At 30.8% G+C, this 22,267-nt stretch overlaps 1 protein-coding gene across 2 annotated transcripts; it reads left to right on the top strand.

The window, feature by feature from the left end:
- The first annotated feature begins 1,219 nt into the window (after nt 1-1,219).
- Nucleotides 1,220-20,170, top strand: LOC106464045 (flavin-containing monooxygenase FMO GS-OX-like 2). Of its 2 annotated transcripts, none has more exons than XM_022391709.1 (6): nt 1,220-1,277; nt 1,966-2,184; nt 5,604-5,745; nt 9,329-9,462; nt 13,287-13,464; nt 16,344-20,170. In XM_022391709.1, the coding sequence occupies exons 2-6, from the start codon at nt 1,988-1,990 to the stop codon at nt 16,974-16,976; spliced, it is 1,284 nt and encodes a 427-aa protein (XP_022247417.1). In that variant the 5' UTR covers nt 1,220-1,277; nt 1,966-1,987; the 3' UTR covers nt 16,977-20,170. The 2 variants fall into 2 exon arrangements, with proteins under 2 accessions (XP_022247417.1, XP_022247418.1); XM_022391710.1 differs by having other exon boundaries at nt 1,274-1,293.
- The last annotated feature ends 2,097 nt before the right edge of the window (nt 20,171-22,267 follow it).

Below are 22,267 nucleotides of genomic sequence, written 5' to 3'. Positions count from 1 at the left end.
CACCTACTCTGAGTACTTTACTCCAGAGGCAGGTGTACCTCAAGGATGGGTAGTTACCCCATATTCTTCATCATGTATGTAAGCGACATGCCTTTAGACGACCCAACGTTTTGTTTCATCTCACAATTTGCAGATGATGTAGCTATCTGGAAGAGTTCCGCAACGCCATCTATAGCAGTTTCAAACCTACAACTTCACTAAATGCCATCACCGAATACTGTTCCAAGAAACGAATAAAAATCAATATAACTAAAACACAAATCCTAGTACTCCTAAAATTAAAGAAACTAATCAAAATCATCCCCAAGTTATATCTAAACGGGACACTCCTCCACACAGCTACATCAGCAAAATTTCTCGGTCTTACATATGATGCAAAATTAACCTGGCAAAAACATGTAAATGAAATTTGAAACAAAATCTGGCAAAAGATAAAACAAGTTAGAAAGCTGTCAGGAAATAATACAGGAACAACACTTAGAAATTTATATAAAATATACAAACAATATATATGGCCGATTATAGAATGTGCTTATCCAGCGTGGATTAATGTTGCACCTACCAAAATTAAAACTAAACTACAAAAGCAACAAAATGCAATACTCACTCGCATACAAAGTTCCCCGCTCAACAAATTCTCACTTCCTACACAAACTTACAACCACTCCATGAGAGACTTCTAAGCAGATCATTCACCTATTTCAAGAAAAATCTTCATAAAAACTAAATATTACGCGCACTAGATCGCTATATCATACATGATAGAAATGAGCCTAAGTACCTCTCATCCATAAATATGTAATATAAATGTAGTAATATGCCACCTATTGTTAGACCTACCTAAAATATCATTATGCAGTTTATAATATAGTGTATTAAAAGGGTAATTTATGTAAATACATATAGAATAAGCCACATTATGAATGGCACTGGAATATATGGACCAGTGTAAATGGTGAACGTTTGAACATAAATGGTCTTGGCCCTGATAGGGGAATTGAATTCATATGATAAACACTCGTGAAAGTAATACCCTCTTTTATGTCGCGTTCAACATTTGACACTGTACAAAAATGCCGAGAAATAAAAATACTGAAAAAAATAAAAAACATATGCTGGGGGAGAAATTACACCCACGATCCAAACAAGGACCTAAATCCCAATGAAGCAGAACAGTGTAGCTATAAAATACGCCTAACTATTACACCATCTTTCGGGAGTTTGGTTCGTGGAAATCAAAAGCACGTGAAAGTCAGCGAGCTTGTAACTTGTTCAAGGTATTGGATTGGGAGGGTATTTTTAGTTTTAGCTGTTAGTAATAGTATCACTATTAACAAAGATTTATTTGTTTAAATTGAAAGAATAATAAAAAATTACGTCTACAGAATATGTATCAATAAATTACACTAAGGAATGAAAGATTTAGCTATGCATGTAATTTTTAACACTAATGAGTAATGTACCGTTAGTAATATATTAATATATGGTACTTTATTTTTAAACAAACAGGACGAAACTATTTCTTCTTAGGCAACCTATCTCATGTTGTAAAATCCTATAAGTTATAGTACAGAGGTATAACGTATTTATTTATCTCTAGTCTTAAATACAACAGTATTTGTTTATATAGCCGTATATACGAATTTATATTGATTTTTAAAATAACCCTTGAAAATATTTAAAAATTGGTTTTCGTAAGACGAAAACTTTAAGTAATGTTGATGAAAAAGAGAAATGATGGGTTTTAAGTTCTGCACGAATACAAGCTTGAAGTTGAATACTGACGTGTATTGTTAATGTAGTCTTACATAGGTCATCAAGTTGAATCGATAGAAACACCACTCATAATTTTTGTACTACCATGTAATATAGGTTACCATTATTTAATTACATAGGAAACAAAAATCTTATGTTCAAAATGCATAGGATCTTAATTAGTTTATAGTTATTTGTTTGGTTATCCAGTATAGCTATACAGAACTTAGAAATGAAGAGAGTAGGAGTCATAGGAGCAGGAGCAGCAGGTCTATGTGCAGCTCGACATCTAGCTGCTCGACCTGAGTTTTTCATCTTTACAGTATTTGAACAGACTGGTGATGTAGGAGGGACATGGTGCTACCAAGATAATGTAGGCACAGATGAGTTTGGTCTTCCAGTGCACTCCAGCATGTACAAGAATATGAGGTCAGTTATAGAATATTTAAAAAACCTTATTATTTCAATTTTTTGGTGTATTGTATAGAACAGTGACATAATTATAAGAAGAACTAGCTTTGCCCACCCCATAAAAAAATTATGAGTCGTAGTTTTGTAAAAAAAAAAAAAATAGGGCCCCCACCCTTTCTTCAGCAAGCTTTGTTCACTAAACTTCCCCCTTTATCATAAAAGAAAAACAATTGCACATTGAGAAAATAAAAACAATTTTCAAGTAAAATTTCACAAAATTATAATAATTGTAGGCCATTAATCTTACATCAGTTGTGGGAAAGTTTTAGATAATCTGATAAAAGATGCTTTGCAAAATCATTTAACAAAGTTTAGAATTTTATTGGCTGGTTAACAAGGTTTCACTAAGGGAAAATCTTGACTTGCAAATCATTTGACATTCTTTGAAAAGGTTACTGCTTATGTAGATGAGGGTAATTGTGTAGATTTAGTGTATCTGGATTTTCAGAAAGCATTTGACAAGGTGCCACATAAAAGGCTTGTAAAAAATTACATCTCCAGGTGTGGAAGATAAGTTAGCTGATTGGATAGAGAAGTGGCTGGAAGGAAGAAAGCAGAGGGTTATTATAAATGGAGATCAATCAAATTGGATTAATGTTACATGTGGGGTACCTCAGGGCTCAGTTTTATGACCTTTGCTCTTTTTGATTTACATCAATGACATAGATCGAGGAATGGTAAATAAATTACTTAAATTTGCTAATGATATTAATGTATTGAGTGTTGCTAGCTGTGAAGAGGATGCTGCTGCTTTACAAATAAATGACAAGTGGCTTTAATTATAATAAATGCAAGATAATGCATGTGGGTTATCATAATTTGAATTATAAGTATAAATTGGATGAGAATAACCTTAACAGTGTTACAAAAGAAAAGGGATCTTGGTGTAGTGGTCGATCAATCTCTTAAGCCATCCAATCAGTGTGCTGCTGCTAGTGGTAGGGCAAATAGGATTATAGGTTATATCTACAGAAATATTGAATACAAGTCTAAAGAGGTTATAATTTCATTGTACAGGTCACTGGTTAAGCCACATTTGGAGTATTGTGTTCAGTGCAGTCTTGGGCTCCTTACCTTAGGAAGGACATTGAATTGTTGGAACAGGTTCAAAGGAGGGCTACTAGAATGGTGCATGGGATGAAGGGGTTGTCATACGAGGAGAGGTTAAGATATCTGAAGTTGTTTTCTCTTGAAAAACAAAGAGTTAGAGGGGATCTGATTGAGGTGCTTAAGATTGTTAATGGTGAAAATGGTAGGACTAGTGGACACATAAATTTTGGCAGGGTAGGAGTCATCTTCTGCTAAGACAGTTTTATTTTTCTAACAAGGTGGTTGGCCTTTGGAGTGGGTTACTTTTAGATGTTGTTGAGGCAGTAAATTCAAGAGAAAGTTTGATAACTATATGAATGTCAAGGACTGGCTTTGGGTTTTTTGAATTTTATTTTTTTTAATTTAATAGTTTTAGTTTAGTGTAGAGGATGGGACACTAGATGGACTAATATGTTCCTTGTTGTCCATAAACATTATGTTATGTTATATTTTAAATCAATAAGAATGTTGCAACTTAAATGAAAAATGACTCAAATTGACAACTGGGTTTTATTTATACTAGCAGAAATGCCACCACATGGGTGGCTGTTTGTGCTAGTAATTACTGATCATAATATTCATATCTCATTGAGAAAGATTTAGAAAAAAGTTAACATTTCCTATAAAAGGATTTTTTTCCTGGGAAGTACTGCATGGGAAAAGTATTTGGATTGTGCTCTTTAGTCATATGCAACTCATTGTATCAAAATGATTCAATGTACAGAGCTCCAACATTTCATAACTTTTACTGATATAAACTGTAATGTTTTATATTTTAAAAGTGGTATAGTGTATTGAAAAATAATAGTTTTTTTAAGAACTATAGTTTCTCAGTACTACCTATAAAAAATATATCAAGAAAGATATAATAAAATCCTCACGTACAGTCCTTGTGAAAGTCATGTTCTTTCTGTGAGGAAAGGACTTTATTTAAAATTGTGTTCTGTGATAAAGAAATGGTTGTCATATATATACATTAGATTTAAAGATGTAGAAAAACTATCTTAACTGTGTCAGTCACATCAGTTTACAGGAGCAACAACTATATAAATGAAAATGATAGGTATTAAAAACATGCATTTCTGTTTTTTTGTTACAGCATGTAAAAAAATTACAACATGAATAGAAAAAATGGATGCTAAAAACATTTGAAAATGTTGTATTATGCAGCAATAACAAAAAAAAGAAAACTTTTCCAGTTTCATTTAGAACGTTTTTTGACATTAGAAATGACATGCAAGTATTCTTGATATAGTCATGATGTGGAGAATGAGCTGAAAAGTAAATAAAAAGAAAAAGAAAAGTTTAATAAAAGTTTGATATGATTTTCATAACTTTATTTAAAGTTCATAACTTTTGACGTAACACTACTTTTTTTTCTGGTGATTCAAATCTAATATATCTTACTATAATGGATGTAGCATGTATGTCAGTATCTATGTATGTAACCAAAACTCATGCACCATCTATTAAATGGCACTATATATATAAATCCATGAAATATTTTATACTTTGGGTATTCAAGGTTCAGACAATTAGAAAAATAACTGTGGTATGTGCAAAGTTTTGTTGCTAAGCTACACACAGATGAATGGAGTATTACAAAACAACATCTGGCTTTTATATATACATTAGAAAGTAGGAATTTATAACATTATATCTGAACGTTATGGGTTTCCAGCAACAATATTACTAACAGCTTTCCAATTAAACTTCTTATAAGCCAATGCCAACAAAACAATTGCTTAATAACAAGAGTTATGTGTTTGAATGAATCTTGTAAGTGAATGTTTCTAATAGTACATATTGTTAATCAACCAAGTACGGAAGCAAAAATGAAAATAAGTTTAGAATTACTCATAATTCTGTAAATTTCATATTTTGAATGCATCTAAAATGCAAAGTGTTCTGATAGTGTGTATCTACATCCTGTGCCCAAGGTTTTTCCTTATTAAGAATCCTTCAAATAATACCAACATAATAATGTTGATATAGTCTTAAACAATCCTATGTTCAGTTCTATGACACATAATGCTAAAGCAGGTGGGCATGAAGCCTTCTAACCTTGTTTAATTTTGACAACTGATTAGTTAAAAACTTTACATGATAATTTTATATAGCGTTTATTAGAAAAAAGTGATTGAAGTCTCAAGCTGAAAAGTATATTTAAAATTGTAAAAGTGGCTGCAGCAGTGATTTAATATAAATTATGTTGCACTAAAGGATATTTTTTGAGTAGTATACAATGAAATTATTTGAACACTTTTGCTTTATGTCTGTTATTACAGAACAAACTTGCCCAAGGAAATCATGGGCTTTCCAGATTTTCCTTTTCCAGAAAATGAAGGTGGCTCATTTATTCATCACAGTAAAGTTCTTGGTTATCTCCAGAAATATGCAAAATATTTTGACCTGATCAAATATGTCCAGGTATGTCTCAGTTTCCATTAATCACACAAGTAAAGAATTAGGGAATTCTTGCAGTTCATGTAGATACAGCCTAAAAGATAACTTTTTTTTAAACTCCTGACCTAGTATTTTTAAAGTCTTGTATTTCTTTTCTTAACAGATGGAGGATTATTATATCTTTTATCAGTTTTGTATTTTAAAAAAGTCAGATTAAATGATTTATTACTGTTATGCGATTTATATCACTAAACAGAACTTGAATAAAATTATATTAATTTCAATAAAATCATAAAAAATTAAACAAGTTAAAGAGTATCTTTGTATCTGTGGTCTATTTGAAACTTTCCTGTCTTTTTAAGCCCTTTGAATGTTTGAAAAACTTTCGAACTTTCCCTGACAGATACAACATTTTAAACATTTTCTATCCATCATAAACAAAGTATGTAGATGCTTTTTATGTGATTTTTGAGTTGCCAGGTCTTGTATGTTCTAAGTTGGTATTTATAAAAGTTGCCGAAAACACTAAAATTAATAAATATCCAATATTTGTACCATTTTTTGCAGTACTTCTGTCCCTTCTTAAGTGGTGTAAAACAGTTTTTGTTTTCTTAATAAGGATTTGTTGTTTAATGCTGTTGCTTACATGATTGAAAAAGATTATCACATTAATTCTGAGCTTATTAAGAAAAAATTGAGAAGTTTGAAGAATGATAACAATCCTGGGCTGTATAATATTTCCTTTAGGGATTTGAAGGTGATTAATCCTTTTAACTGCAGCTGGGACTTATATTTTCCACTGCTAACATAACTTGAATTGGTTAAGAACTGGATATGTAAACCAGCTGCTACAATTTTTTGTATGTCATTGAATAGTGGGCAGGTTCCTGAAGATTGGAATCTGGCTAATTTTACTCATCTTTTACAGGGACGTGATAAAAATTGTCCCAGTAATTATAGGCTTATTTGTCTTGCATCAGTGGTATAAAAGTTTTTGAAATCCAATAAAAGATACTTTGCAAAGCCATTTAACAAAGTTAAAATTTTTATTGGATAATAATCAAACATTGTTTTCACTAAGTGAAAATTTTGTCTTACTAATACTTTAAGCTTTTTTGAAGAAGTTACTACTTGTGTAAATGAGGTTAAAGCTGTGGATTTGGTGTATCTGGATTTTCAGAGAACATTTGACAAGGTGCCACATAAAAGGCTTGTCAGAAGTTATCTGTGTAGGTATGAGGAGGTTGAGTTGACTCATTGGATAGAAAAGTGGCTGGTTGGAAGAAGAATTAGAGGATTGCTATAAATGTAGTTCCATTAAACTAATGCTATCGGGTACCTCAGGGCTCATTGTTAGAACTTTGATTCTTTTTGCTTTACATCAATGGCATAGATGAAAGAATGGTCAATAAAATTACTTAAATTTGCTGATGATATCAAGGTCTTGGGTGTCACTAGCTATGAGGAGGATGCTGCTTTAAAAAAAAGAATTTGAATTATTTGGTGAGTTAGAGAAATATGGCAGATGGCTTTTAATTATAACAAATGCAACATCATGCATGCGAGTTATCATAATTTGAAGTATTAGTATTGTATTCAGTATTGGGTCTTTTACCTCAGAAAGGACACTTAATTATTGGAAAGAGTTCAGAGGTGGGCTACTAGGATAATACCTTGGATGGAAAGGTTGTCATATGAGAAAATATTAAAATTTCTGAAATTGTTTTCTCTTAAAAAGAGAAGAGTTAAGGTTGGGGTGATCTGACTGAAATATATAAGATTGTTAATGGAATTGATAGTGTCAATGTATCATTTTTCTTGTACAATAAGAACTGTAGGGCTATGGGACACAAACATAAATTTTGGCAGGGTAGCAGACATCTGTAGCTCAGACAGATTTATTTTTTAATAGGGTGGTTTACCTTTTGAACGGGTTGTCTTCAGATGTAATGGATATAGTAAATTAAAGGGATTTTAGAAAAAGGCTTGATAACTATTTAAATGATAAGAGCTGGCTTGGTGGCCTTAAATTTTGTTATATTATCGCTGTTTACTTCTGCTTTTAGTATATCTTCTGTATTATATTTATATGATAAATAATGATGTATATTTATAAGTAAAGCTAATCTAAATTTGAAACTGTCTGATCAAGTTACGGGAAATATTACAAACTCACAAGTACTTTCCAGTACTTTGTAAGAAACACCACATTCCAGGTGGTTTTTATATAACATTGGAATTCTTGAATAATACAACATTTATGCATTTAATTTGTATTGTTTAGTGATGGGTTTGGTTTGAATTTTGTGCTTACCTACTCGAGGACTATCTGCACCAGCCATCCCTAATTTAGCAGTAATGAACTAAAGGAATGGCAGCTAGTCAACCCCACCCACCCACTTCTAACCCTTGGGTTACTCTTTTACTAATGAATAGCAGGATTGACCATCACATTATAATGTCCTAACAGTTGAAAGGGTGAGCACGTATGGTGACAGGGATTTGAACCTGCAACCAACAGATTCCAAGTCAAGCTCCCTAACCACCAAGCCATGCCAGATCTATTAGAGATGGGAAGTTCATGTTTAAATGTTTTCCACACTAACAGTATGTGTAAAGAACACATTAGACTAGTGTTAGATAGATCTTATAACCTCCCTTAATATTGAATATTTGAATTAGATCACCCATAATCCTCCTTCCAAGAGAGAATCATTTAAGAGATCTCAATCTGTGTTCATTTTACAAATCACCTCCCCCCCCCCCCACGAATTGCCCTAGTAGGCCTCCTCTGAAACATTTTCAAGGTCCTTCCCAGACTAAGAGGAGAGATGCACACAATGCTCCAAATGGTGTTTTAACTAGTACCTTGTACAACAAATTCATATATTATTTAAACAAATACATGATATTCTTTTAGGTGTATTTTTTTTTTCAGCAAAAAAGGTCTGAATTAATGACATACTTTACTCAAGTTGCATTATCTTTAATGTATAACCTATTCATTGAAAGCATATTGATTTAACATGAGTTTTTCAGTTTCTACATGAATCACAATCTGACTTTGGTTCTATCTTTTTTTTTTCAAAAAGCAGTTATTAATTTCTCTCATCAGCATCTGCATCAACATTTTAAAAATTGACTTTGTTGGATTTTATGATACATCCCCACCCTTAATGTTCTATATAAAAGTCTTGTGAGTTAAATTTGTAATTGTAATACGTATCACCAGATGTTTTGCCAAAAGAGTTAGTAACGTAACTCGTATGTTAACTTAAAACATCGGGCAGTTACTTGTAAATATATTTTACCTGATGTGAGTTTTAAATAATTTTTAATTCTTAGGAAGTTCTTTGAAGTTTTGCTCATGTGAACTTTTTAAGGATAACTGAAATTAATTGAATTGTAATTTTTTACTACACTCTTGACGGCTTTCACTCATCAGCAAAATTGATGTTTTATACATTTTTCCTTTGTAGAAAATCGCTGCTATATGTAAAATAATTGTACGTATTTTGTAAAAATAAAACGAGGTTAAAACCGACTGAAAAACATATAATTTCATGTGCATAGTTTTTTCTTACTCTGAACATATTTGTCCTGTTAGTTTTACAGCCATATCTTGGAAGTTAAACCTGTTACTGTTGACAGAAGCCATTTACACTGGGAAGTGAAAGTAAAGAATTTACGAAGCAGAGAGTCAACACAACATATCTTTGATGCCATTATGGTGTGTAATGGGTATGTCTTAATTTGGTTCAAGACTTAAATAATTTAACATCATAGATCATTATAAAGTAATTATGAAAAGTCTAAAAACAATCTAAAAACTCAATTAGTTGTTAGGATTGGTCCTTTTTTTATTTGTAGAAGAGCAGTGATCGTACTACCCTTTAAAAAATTACATTTGTTAAACATGTTCCTTCTATAAATCTGTTTTCAACTGCAACACCTACTTTTTTACTTATTTTGTCAAAAAAACGATTTTCTGATGTAACATTATTTCAGATTAACTAACTTAACATGCAAACAGTAGTGTCACCTTCTGTACATAAAACCTGAACACCAGGCCAATAGTGTGTTTACTTTTCCAGTTGTGTTATTTCAGACAATTCAATATTGTTTTATACATGTTCATAAGTGTGTTTACAACAATGTTATTTCTATAACTACACAAGTTACTCAAGTGATTTTCAACCAATCAAGGGAAACAAATACAATTACAACTCATTTTGTTTATTAGGCAAACATGTACTTAGGCCAAAGTAAAAACCTGGTATATTGGATATTCTTCAAGTAGTCTTAATTTCAAGAAAAAAAGAGATCTATTTCAACATTTATATCAAACTGATTGGTCGAGAAGCACAGCTGTAATTTTTTAACTCGTAGGTCATTAATGTAGATACATTACATACCCACAGCTTTTATATTATGTCATTATTTGTTTAGTGTATAAGTTTTGTCCTTATAATAATTAATTAAACAGTAAACATCATGTAATTTTGTAATTTTTCTTACGCATCCCAGGTGCATTACTTGAAATATTGATAATAAGCAGACATAAGGCATTTTGCCCGTATATATGTTTGTTTGTTATGGCAGTTAAACTGTTTAATCAGTCTTGAGTTGCTTCATTCCTAAGTTTAACACCATAGTGAAAAAAGTTAGTTCGAGCTCATTATGTTGTGCAGTTAATAGATTTTATATTCTTAGTACTTCATACAACAGTGAAAACTTGTATATCTTTCTTTCCATTGCAGAAGAGATAAACTTTTGAGTATATGAGAAATATTCTTTAAAGAAAGTGGGGATCTACATAAGATTTCAGAACTTGGGGTGACATACCCTTTGTGTCAATTTCCGAGGGTGGAGGTTTGAAACCTTAAAAACAAGTATGGGTGGTCATTATTTAATAATTACAAGAATGCATCTAGCAGTTTTCAAACCACGTTCCATAGAACCCCAGGGTTCCATGAAAGATTATCTGGGGTTTCCCACAAATATAACAGGTAATGGTGTTTTTTTTTTCAATTATTGGGTGTTTACCTGTTGGAGACCAAATGTATTTTTTAATATCATGAATCAGCTGTTATTCAGTCTTCTTTACACAGTTTACAATTTTGCATTAATTATGTTGTTATGAACTTGGTCACTTTCCTCTAGGCTAGACGTTAAGGGTTGGGGGTTCCATGACTTCATAAAGTTTGGAGATCGCTGCTTTAATCTAACGATCAGGCTGATTGCTGATTACCATTCGTCTTCAAAGATGCAATAAGTAAGAGTTCATGATCCATTATCAATTGCCTTAAAAACAATCTACTTCATAGTTAAAGTCATGTTTGTTTTGATTGCAAAATCTGTAAGTATAACAGATGTAACAACTTAAACCACCCACTTAATAGTCTCCAATTAATATGCAAATTGATCTGGTAGCACTCTTTTGAGCTACTGTTTATATGGTTTAAGCCAATTTGTAATGTATATTGCATTCATGTACCTAACACCTACCTCAGAACATAAAATTGTTTGATATTGATGATTACTGTAAAGTCAGTATCAGTATTAGAACATTTATTTTCACGTGCCTGAACCAAAATTTCCATGCATGAATGTACCCATATTATGGCCATGAAGCATGAACTCTGAAATCTCATGTGAGATACTTGGAAGTTCTGGGCTATCAATAACATTAAAGAAAGTGAATGGCTTGAGATTATGAAGTGAAATAAATCAATCTCTGATGAGTAGAAGTACCATTTGTTTGCTTCAGAGTAAGTCTGTTAACATAACATTGAACCAATGGGGGGACAAAATAGAAGTAATAGAAAAGTTTTTGTTTTATGTAAACCACAAGATAATTAAAGAAGTTTTTGCCAAAATAAGTGAACAGGACCAAAAACCATTGCTACTGTGTTAGTAAAACTGCTTTAAAGCATAAGTGTAAGCAACTGATTTGAAACAACTTGTGTTTCTTCATGCTTTGAAATTTTGCAATATTTCTTGCTACTGGTATTCTTGAAACTCGGTAAAATCCATTTAAGACAAAGTTGTTTTTATTATGTGTTCTTTTTCTTGACTCTACATGAGTTCTAATATTCTAACTTAAGCTTGTTTGTTTTGTTTTTTTTATCATCGGCAAACTTATTTTCACACAAGCGCTTTGATGTGTGATGTTCATGAAAGATAATTATTATTTTAATTTTTCCTTCATTGTACAGGGCATAAAAATCTAATAATTTTCTATTATCATTACGTAACAAAAGTTAAGGACAACAAGGGACCTGTTGGTTGACCTTTTCTGTCCTTCCACTAAATCAAGCTACACTACACTAACTTAAACTAAACTATATAAAGAATAAAAATAAAAAACTCAAAATCAGTCTTTATAATTTAAATATTTATCAAGCCTTCCTTTAAATTCACTGCATACAACACATCTGAAGGTAACCCATTCCAAAGGTCAATCACCCTGTTAGAAAAATAAAACTGTCTTAGCTAAGGATGACTCCTATCCTGCCAAAATTGATATCTGTGTTCTCTAGTCTTATTATTCTCACCATCAAGTACAAAAAAAGGATGATGTATCAATACTTAATTTCCTTAACAATCATAAACCATTTAATCGATACCCTCTAATTCGGCTTCTTTTTTTTTTAAAAACTATGCTAGGGAAACATGTCAAAGCAAAATTGTATCATATTAGTTTCATAATTCATTTTATTGGTTAAGAGATATGGTATCTTTAATTTTTGTTGTTATCCTAACTGAACTGATGAGTATGCATTCCTGAAATTTACCTATATAATTATTATACATTTTGTAGTATAATAACACATTCTTATCAAAATAATAATTGACTCGGTATTTACATTTTTACTTGCCTCTATTTTCAAGCATATTAATAAATAATATGATTTATCATAATATTCAAAAATGCCAGATGTTTTTCAGAATAAAAGTTATGTAAAATCAACCCTTTATAAGCTTATACATCCTATAATGTTAGAGACTTGTATCTTTTGAATTTCTAGTTTTAGAGACATTTTCTTGTTGACATGTTGTTTTTTTAAGTTAGTTCTTTGTTTTATAAATGGCTTAACAATGTTGAAGTGAAACTGAGATTGATCTTTAGTTTATCTTACATTTACATATCTTTTTAATTGATATCAAAATTGATATAAAGCTGAACACAAATATCACAAACTATGGTTGATGTTAATGTTGTTTACTGTCTTTATGATAAGGATATATATATAGTTTAAATACATACTTGATCCATTCTGTTATTATATGAATTTAAATTAGGATTTAATACAACATGTATATTTAAATGAAATCTCAAAAATGTTATAATAATGTAGTGGAGGCTAGTATAAAGCCCATGTGTTTAGCACCTAATAACTAAATAGAAGATGGATATTATTATCAAAAATATAGAAATATACATAAAAGTTCAAGTAGAGGTTGAATTTATCATGTTTTAATACTATCAAATAGTTTTGTCAGATGTTTCATTAGTTTTAATTTGATAAACACTCTTATCCTGTTTTATTTTTAATTTTTAGTCGCTATGCTTGTCCCAGTTTTCCTGATATTAAGGGATTAGAATCATTTCCAGGTTGGGTAATACATAGTCATGACTATCGTTCAAACGTTCCGTACAAAGGAAAACGTGTGGTTGTTCTTGGAGCTGGACCCTCTGGTGTTGATATTTCTGTTGAATTAGCTGAAGTTGCAGAACAGGTGAACTTATGAACTTATATCAACTTATATTTACATATACACACACATATATACATGCATACTTTATTTCTTAAACTTCAGTGTGATTAGTGTAAAAAATATTTATTGATTAATACAGTTAATATTTAACCTACCTATTTGTATTGTGATTACTAAAATATTTGTACAAAAAATTATAAACATTTAGTAATTGAGTAAAATAATATGTTGGTATGGAAGTAAAACTTTTCAAGTTGAAGAAACTTGTACAAGTTGGGAAATGTAACATGTTACCGTATGCCCATTACTTTATATTTTAGAAAAATTTCTTTTTAAAGTAGGAAAAAAAGAAATATAGAAAATTAAAATGTATCTTTATTTATCATTTACCTTTGTCCTGTCATGGGAGAGCAGTAAGTTTACAAACTTTCAGCACTAAAATCTTGGGGTTCAGTTCCTCACGGTGGACACAGCAAATTACTCAGTGTGGCTTTGCTCTAAAACAAATCCTTTAACCCCATTGGAGGCCCAACATGGCCAGGTGGTTAGGCCGCTCGACTCGCAATCTGAGGGTCACGGGTTCAAAGCCCCGTCACACCAAACATGCTTGCCCTTTCAGCCATGGAGGCATTATAATGTGATGGTCAATCCCACTATTCATTGTTAAAAGAGTAGCCCAAGAGATGGTGGTGGGTGGTGATGGCTAGCTGCCTTCCCTCTAGTCTTACCCTGCTAAATTAGGGATGGCTAGCGCAGATAGCTCTCGTGTAGTTTTGCGCAAAATTCAAAACAAACTAACCCCATTGGAAAAGTACTTTCTTTTTTATTTTCTTTGGTACCAAATAACATTCAGTGATCAATTAATGTACGATAAAATAATCAGTAATAAAATATAGTTTTGTGTGTACTGATGTGAAAATATTTTGAATTGTTATATTGTTAACTCTATTGTGGTGTAAGATAGCTTTGTGCATAAACAAACTCAAGAGAAACCTTAACTAAACTATATAGGGAAAGGTTATTAACTATGAACATAATAATAATAATAAATAAAAAAAATGAAGGGATACCACCTCACAAACTTTAACATGTTCTATATTTAGAGACTGATAATTTCATAAAACTAGTTTCATTAAAAGTATTTATTCCACATTTAACTATGTCTGAAGATAGGGAATTCTTGGCTTGCTTCAAGATATTTATCAAAACTTGTTGTGCTCAATATGGCTGAGATACAATGTTTTACTGCACTTGTATTTTTGTATACTTAACTTTACTAAGGATTCATCAGATTAGCAAGTGGCGCATATAATGAAATTGAAGAGTGTAACTTAGTTGTCATAGAAACTTATAATTTTTTTAAATATCCTCAAACTAAAATACTAAACCTCAGGGTTTCAAATTTATACTAATTGTTCATTATATCTAACTGCAACAACAAACATGTATGCTTGATGAATGATTGCACAGTTTGTGAGTGCCAAAGGCAGCTTTAAATGCTAAAGGGTTTTATTGTTGAGTATGAAAGGCACCCATCACCAGGATGTCAGAGGCCTACTTAGGTTTGTTTGTTTTTGTTTTGAATATCACGCAAAGCTACACAAAGGCTATCTTCACAAGCCATCCCTAATTTAGCAGTGAAAGACTAGAGGAAAAGCAGCTAGTCATTACCACCCATTGCCAACTCTTGGGCTACTCTTTTACCAAAGAATAGTGAGGTTGACTGTCACATTATAATGCCCCACAGCTGAAAGGGCAAGCATGTTTGGTGGGATGGGGGCCCTACTTAGGACCCCAAAATTAATAGTATCTGGGTTTTTCATAACAAAATGAGAACAATCTTGTGTGGTTTGAATTTTGTATCTTCCAAATGTTACATGTCAAATTAAACCTTAAAGCTTTTCTTTTGTTCTTTTCATCAGTACAATAATACAAAATCTTGTAACACCAAACAAAAACAGAAGTTTTGAATTGGTAAATTCATTTACTGTTGATAGCAATTTCTGTAGCTCAAAGCTCTGTAGTTGCAACTGAGAAAAATTATTGAACGCTCCAAGAGATAATGATTTTTGACAGATCTGTGCTGGTTCTTGCAAAGCTATTTACTTAACTTTCACACATGCTGCTTGTTACTAGACCCTCTGGTTCAACTGAAAGAAACATAAGCATATTGAAAAAATATATCACCTTCAATTGACTTCAAGTATGTATTACTGTAAGATCAAAAATTAAAACCTGATTATACAATATATTTATTAAGCAATGTTTACATATATTTTTTAAAAACAATTTAGTGGTTTGGTCTAATCCTGTGAACTTGTATCTTTTGGCATATCAAATTTCATAACTGGTATACAATTGTACAAATGCTATGTTGTTATTATTTATACTAATAACATATGAGAAATTAATTGTTATTAGATATAGCTAAACATGACTGGTTTGTAACCTAAACTTCTATCAGTATTTCTTAACAGTTGCTCATGATGTCATCAATAAAAGATAAAGAAAAAAAAGTAATAACAGCCATTAGAGCACTATACATTGCCATTAAACACTTCTAATGCAGGAATCTAGCAGCTTTGAATGAACTATAAATAGTACATTATTATTGAAACAAAATACCATTTCTGAACATTAAAATATAAAATGTTATTTATTAAGCTAGCAGTTAATAATATTATGATAGAATTTATTTCAAAGCTTACAAAAATGCATAATACATGCTCATCATAATTAATTGTTTAAGGTATTTTGTTAAAATCTTTTTGGCTTCCATTTAGGACTATCATAAAATCAAATTTAAACATTTTATCACTATTAGGAAGTTGTATGTTAATTTTTTGGAGATTGAATGTAATGCAAGAACATCTCTAATCTCAAAATCTTGATATTAACAGGTTATTTTGAGTCATAACATGAACAAAAAGTTTCTTGAAAAGTGTCCACAAAACTTTTCAGAAGAAGTTGGTATTTCTAAAGTAACTCAATCAACAGTGAGGTTTCTAAATGGTCGTGAGTTTGAAACGGATGTTCTGATTCTATGCACAGGTTATAACTATGATGTTTCATTTCTGCATCCTGATTGTAAAGTATTTGTTCAGGACCAACGAATGCAGCCTCTGTATAAGCACCTTATACACATTGAATTTCCAACACTGGCTATTTTTGGTGTGCTAAAAACAATACTACCATTTCCCATTTATCATCAGCAGGTGCTGCTTTTTTTAAGGGTACTTGATGGATCAGTTATCTTGCCAAGTGAAAGTGAGATGAAAGAAGATGAAAAGGCAGATTTTGATCTTCGGATGCAGATGGGTTTGCCTTCCAGATATGCACATAAAATGACAAGAGACCTCCAGTGGAACTATGATGATGTCATTTCCAAAATTGGAAAGTTTTCTCCTATTCCAAAAGTAGTCAGAGATTTGTATAATCATATTAATGATGTGAGGCAGAAAAATCCCATTGATTACAAGGATCATTGCTATAAAATTGTAAACAACAGTACATTTTTAAAATTGGAAGACTAGTTATATTGTTATTCAGTATGTGTTATTAATGCATATTTAGTATATTAGCAACTGAAATTTGATAAAGTTCTAGGTCAGTAAAAATGTAAGTTTTTAACTATAGAAGAGCATTTTAAGAAATGCAGCTCAAATTTTAGGGTTTGTTAACAATTATTCTGCAGTATTTTAGCCAAATTATATTGGATTTGGTACATACACTTTTTTACGGGTCCCGAACAAAGATATAGAAAATTTTGGAATTTTTGTCTTTTACTCAATTTTTCAGCAAGAAAGCACAATTCGGGTTTTTCTTGAACTATTCATGTGTATGTCAACCAACTTACATGAAATTGGATACAAAAATACATCCTTGTAGGTACCAAGCAGTGATATAGTTTTTAATTTTTCTGTGTCTTTCATAACTTTTCTGGTGTCAAAATTGGCCATGTTGAAATTGAATGATGGCAACATGTTGCATTCATCTGCAAATCTTGGCCATTTTAATTTTAACAACAGTGGTATTGAGTCTTTTATACTTTCTAATTATAATTTAGAACTTTATATATATTATGTGTGAGTGAGTGTGTATTTGTTGGAGGAAGTCTTGGATTGTAGAAAATCTATGAGTAACTTAGGCACATAATAATTACCTTAAAAAGTAGGGTAAGAGAAAATAAGAACTGTCATATAATTTATTAAGATTGATAATTTAAACACTTAAAAATTAAAATCTGTCACATTTAATTTTATGCTGTTGTATTCTATTTAATAACGATTATGTTTAACTTATATTAGAATGCATTCTGTATGCTAACGTGGTCTAGCTTACTAACACGTTTAATGCAAATTGATCCATCACACAAAATTTCAAAAGTACTTCTGTGTTTATTCTCATTCCTTTGTAATATGAGAGCCGATAGTAGGAATAATGATACCCAACATGATGAGGCTAATTTAAATTAATTAATTTAATCTTTACAAACATAGGGTCATAATGTGGCTTGTTAAAAAAAAAACATTTATGTACCCTTACATGAGAAGCACATTTCCACTTTGAAAGGTTCATGATTCTCATCAGAAAAAAATGTGAAATAGTGCAGATTTTTGTCCAAACAGTTTTATGTAATCAAATAGTTAGGGTTGTAGAAATATGGCTACGAAATATTTTCTCTTCTTTAGGTATGCTGTTTAATTTCTACTTAAGATTTTTTGGTTTATTGACCAATTTAGTAGGTTCTTAGAGGAAAAACAAAATAGCATAGGTATTTTTTTCATTTTGTTAGTTGTTTTGTATAGAGCCCCAAACATTGTTTTATTGATCAGCTTATCCCAAAGATGTGTTTCTTAACTCCATTTTGAGTAATGCTTCAAATTATAATTAAAATTAAAAAAGAAAAAATTATGCAAATATGACAGAATTTATTTTTCATATTTTATGTATATTAATGCTATTTTTGAAAAATATACAACGTAAGTGTACAATTATGTTAATGTTTGCTTTCAAGAACATTACGTCATAGATAAATAATGTTTTGTTTTTTTCACTTACCTCCCTTCTTACAAAAAAGAACTTCAATGATTGATTTCTCACTGGAAAAAAAAATTCCAAAATAATAAACCAGCAACCTACTGAAAAAGCAAACGCTTTTATAACCACTAAAAGTTTCACATTTTAAAGCTTGATAAAATGTGGGAAAGGAGATGAAAGTTTGTTGACATACTCTTAAATGTCATCATATTATGTGTATTTATATATTTTATTTTAAAAATAAAATTATAAATATTTACTAAGTTCTATACAGTTGATCTTAGGTTGATAAAATTTTAGTATGTGAAAAAATTTGATAAAAAAGAAATGACTTTGTTATTATCATACTTTAACAGATTTTATACTGAAAAGACATTAGTTAAATGGTGCAAAGTGTTGAAAATTATAATCATTTGTTTGTCTTTTATACTTCTTTTAATGTAGTTTGTTTTACTTGTTGATTATATTTGAAATGGAAGAGCTAGGAGCAAATAAAGTTGTGTACTTTGTTTATACATGACTGAATTTTGTTTTCAATTTCAGTAATAGATTTTATTCCATGTAGGTGAGAATTGAATTTATTGCAAAACATTTGTTATTTTTTGTTTATGTATTTTAATTCTTGGATTAAATCAAACCATTACTTTCCTGTCTTTCTTCCCCCCCCCTCAAAATAAGTATCATCATGTGGTAAAACTTGACTACTGACATAGTGACCATTCAGTCTGAAGATGTAATTACCAATATCTAATTACACAACTCTATTCAATTATTTTAATTAAGAGATGGTATGCAATTTCTTCCAAATGGTTGAAAAAAAAGTCCATTAAAATCTAAAGCTGAGATATAAAAATCCATATTTTTGTTCAAGTTAATCAATCCAATTTTTATATAGATTAATCAGTAATCAGTAGCACTGACTGATTAATAGATAGCATTGTTGAAACTTATGTTACCACGACTATATTTAATAGATATATGGATGATTGGATGTGAATTGTGTTGCAAACAAACTAACATGGTTAGATGAGGCAACATGCTGTCAGTTGGTTGGAAGAATAAGAAAAATTAATAATAAAAGAAAGATTACTGACTATCAGATTGTGTAACTGACCATAATGGAAAAATGGACATACATTGATGCTTTCAAATGTATTGAATGATGAATAAGACATGAAGGTTTTAGGTAATCAATATAGGTATTTTTTCATTGTATTATATCTATTTCTAATTCCCTTTTACTAACATTTATAACGTCCTGTTATGTACTTTACATCTTAGGTAAAACTGATAAGTGGCAACTTTTCTCCTTTGATCTTATAGCCAATAATTATAATATAGTAATCCATGACTCCAGAAGAGTGCAATAAAGACAGTTCATTGAAATCATTTTTCATATTAAAAATGCATGGAAATGTTACATTTGTTTTTAGTTATGTATATATATAAATCTTTTAATAGTTGAGAAAATGTGTTCCCTGAATAAGATGGAATATAAAATGATTGATCTTCATTAAAAGATATATTAATTAGTGAAACTGTCATAAATGGCTTTTCCTCATGGTAGGTAAAATCTAGTACACAAATGTGCATCACATGGTACAACTTTGTAAGAGATGAAAGTGAATTTCAATCATGTAGTTGTCATGAATTTTAGAAAGTTGATAAATTTATTTTTGAAACACTGGGTTGTTTTGTTTATTTGGTACAATGCGTTCACACGCTGTGTATCTGTGGACAATTTTCACTCATTAAAGAATTAGTCATAATTATTTTCACTAGTGGCACATTTAGAAAAATAACTTGTTTCGTGTTGTCTTCCAAATTATACCTGATTGAAACATCAAGACAGTTTGGATAAACTACTTCAGAGATACACAGATCCCTTTTTTAAGTATCTGTTATTGGTGTACTATAAATGGTATGAAAGCTACCAACTTTGGTTTAAAGTATTTAAATAGGCCAGATATTTCTTTTCTTGGGAGAAGCTACAATGCGTCTCAACCAATTTCACACAAAAGAAATGATGTGAAAGAGCATAACAGGTACTGTATTGAAATAAAGCAGTGTATTTATGAAATTCCAAAATTGCACTTCTTATTTTTCCAAAATTTTAATACTATAAATAATGGACTTAAAATGGAAAATGAAACAGAAACAAGTTACTTGTTAAAATCAATTGAAGTTGATTGGAGGCAATGGTTTCTTAAGGTTTATTCAAGCTAAAATTGTATTACGAGAAACTATTAACCTTTAGTGAAAAAGCAATGTTGTATGTTGAAGCCGAGGTACAAAATATTACACAATGAAGCACAAGTTGTTACTGAGGCTTCTATTGATAGAATTTGTGCTACTATCCAATACTTCTAGTGGCTTACTCAATTCTAAATTTCTGTTATGCTATTTTTCCATTAAAATATTAATTTCTTTTCAACTGGTAGAAAGATACAAATACTTATTAGACAACAAGCTTAAATACCATGTGTTAATAGGAGCTAGTTATTTTCTTTTCAAATTCTGTTTTATTTATATAAATATAATAATACTCTCTGTTGTATGTCCAACTTCGCAGGGTGTGGATGGATCTTCATCAAAACTGGTAAGGAGGTTCATTAGGTCCATGCAGGGGAACATGCAAATTTTCACATTTTTTACCAGTACTTTGTCTACTGTTGATGGATCTTTACCAATTTGCTGAAGGTTTGTTAGGTCCATGGGAAGATACATATAAATTTTCAGTTTTGCAGTTTTTATGGGTGTCTTTTACCACTACTTTCCTCCATGTTGATGATTCTTCACCGAATTTGGCATGAAGATTTATTGGGTCCATGCGGTTATACATGCAAATATACGGTTTCACATTTTGTGTTTTACAGTTTTTATGGGCGTTTTTTACAATTACACAGGGAAGCAACTTTTCATGTCCTAAGATAACCATTCATTAATTATGAATTTACCTAACTTCCGTTCAGAGGACAGATACTCCCGCTAGTTTACTATAAATTACTTTTGGCCAATTTAAAGTGTTTTGTGGAACTAATCTTAATTTGAATTATCACATTTAATTTGTAGTCTTTGATTTTCCTACCAGCACCTTTGCGATTTATATTGCTGACTACATATTAGAAATCCAATGAATCTTGTAAATATAAGAAATTTGAAACTCAAATATGAAAGATGAGTAACATCCTGAGAGGTTTTAAAGTTTCATAAGAAGGTTGATGCTTATGTGGGTAATACGGTTTTCTGGCGAGAAACATTCAAATATTTGACTTTACTTTCTCCCTCAGTACACAATTCATTGAATATGTTTTTGTATTTGAGATCATGCCTTCCAAATTGTTTACAAGTACTCTTCAATCTTTGTTTAATACAAAGATTCATTCGAACCAAGTAAAGCTATATATTGCTAGTTGCCATATATTACAAAAAGGTAATCAAATACACCATTACTTGTGCAAATGATTGGTTTCTGGAAAATCATCCATTGGTTCCTAGAGTCTATGCATTTGTTAAGCAGCAACTGTTAACTATTGTTTTGTAACTTAGAGTATGTACTGTCGAGGTCTTATGTTGTTTCAAGACAAGAAAAATGTTTCTTCAGTCACTGTTTCTAACGTCATCAGAAAGTGTTTTTCTAGTATTATCAGAGAATTTGAGGCAATAACAAAACGTTTTTTTTCCCTCTTTGTAAGTACAGCAATCCCAACAATAATATTTCTTTTATACATTTCATAATGATAAAGAAAATTTAGATTTTGGAAATTCCAACAGCTTACATCAC

The sequence above is a fragment of the Limulus polyphemus genome, unplaced genomic scaffold, assembly GCF_000517525.1.
Source record: "Limulus polyphemus unplaced genomic scaffold, Limulus_polyphemus-2.1.2 Scaffold1548, whole genome shotgun sequence".
NCBI lineage: Eukaryota > Metazoa > Arthropoda > Merostomata > Xiphosura > Limulidae > Limulus > Limulus polyphemus.
The sequence above is the reverse complement of the archived record's forward strand: the minus strand, read 5'-3'. Positions and strand labels throughout refer to the sequence as shown.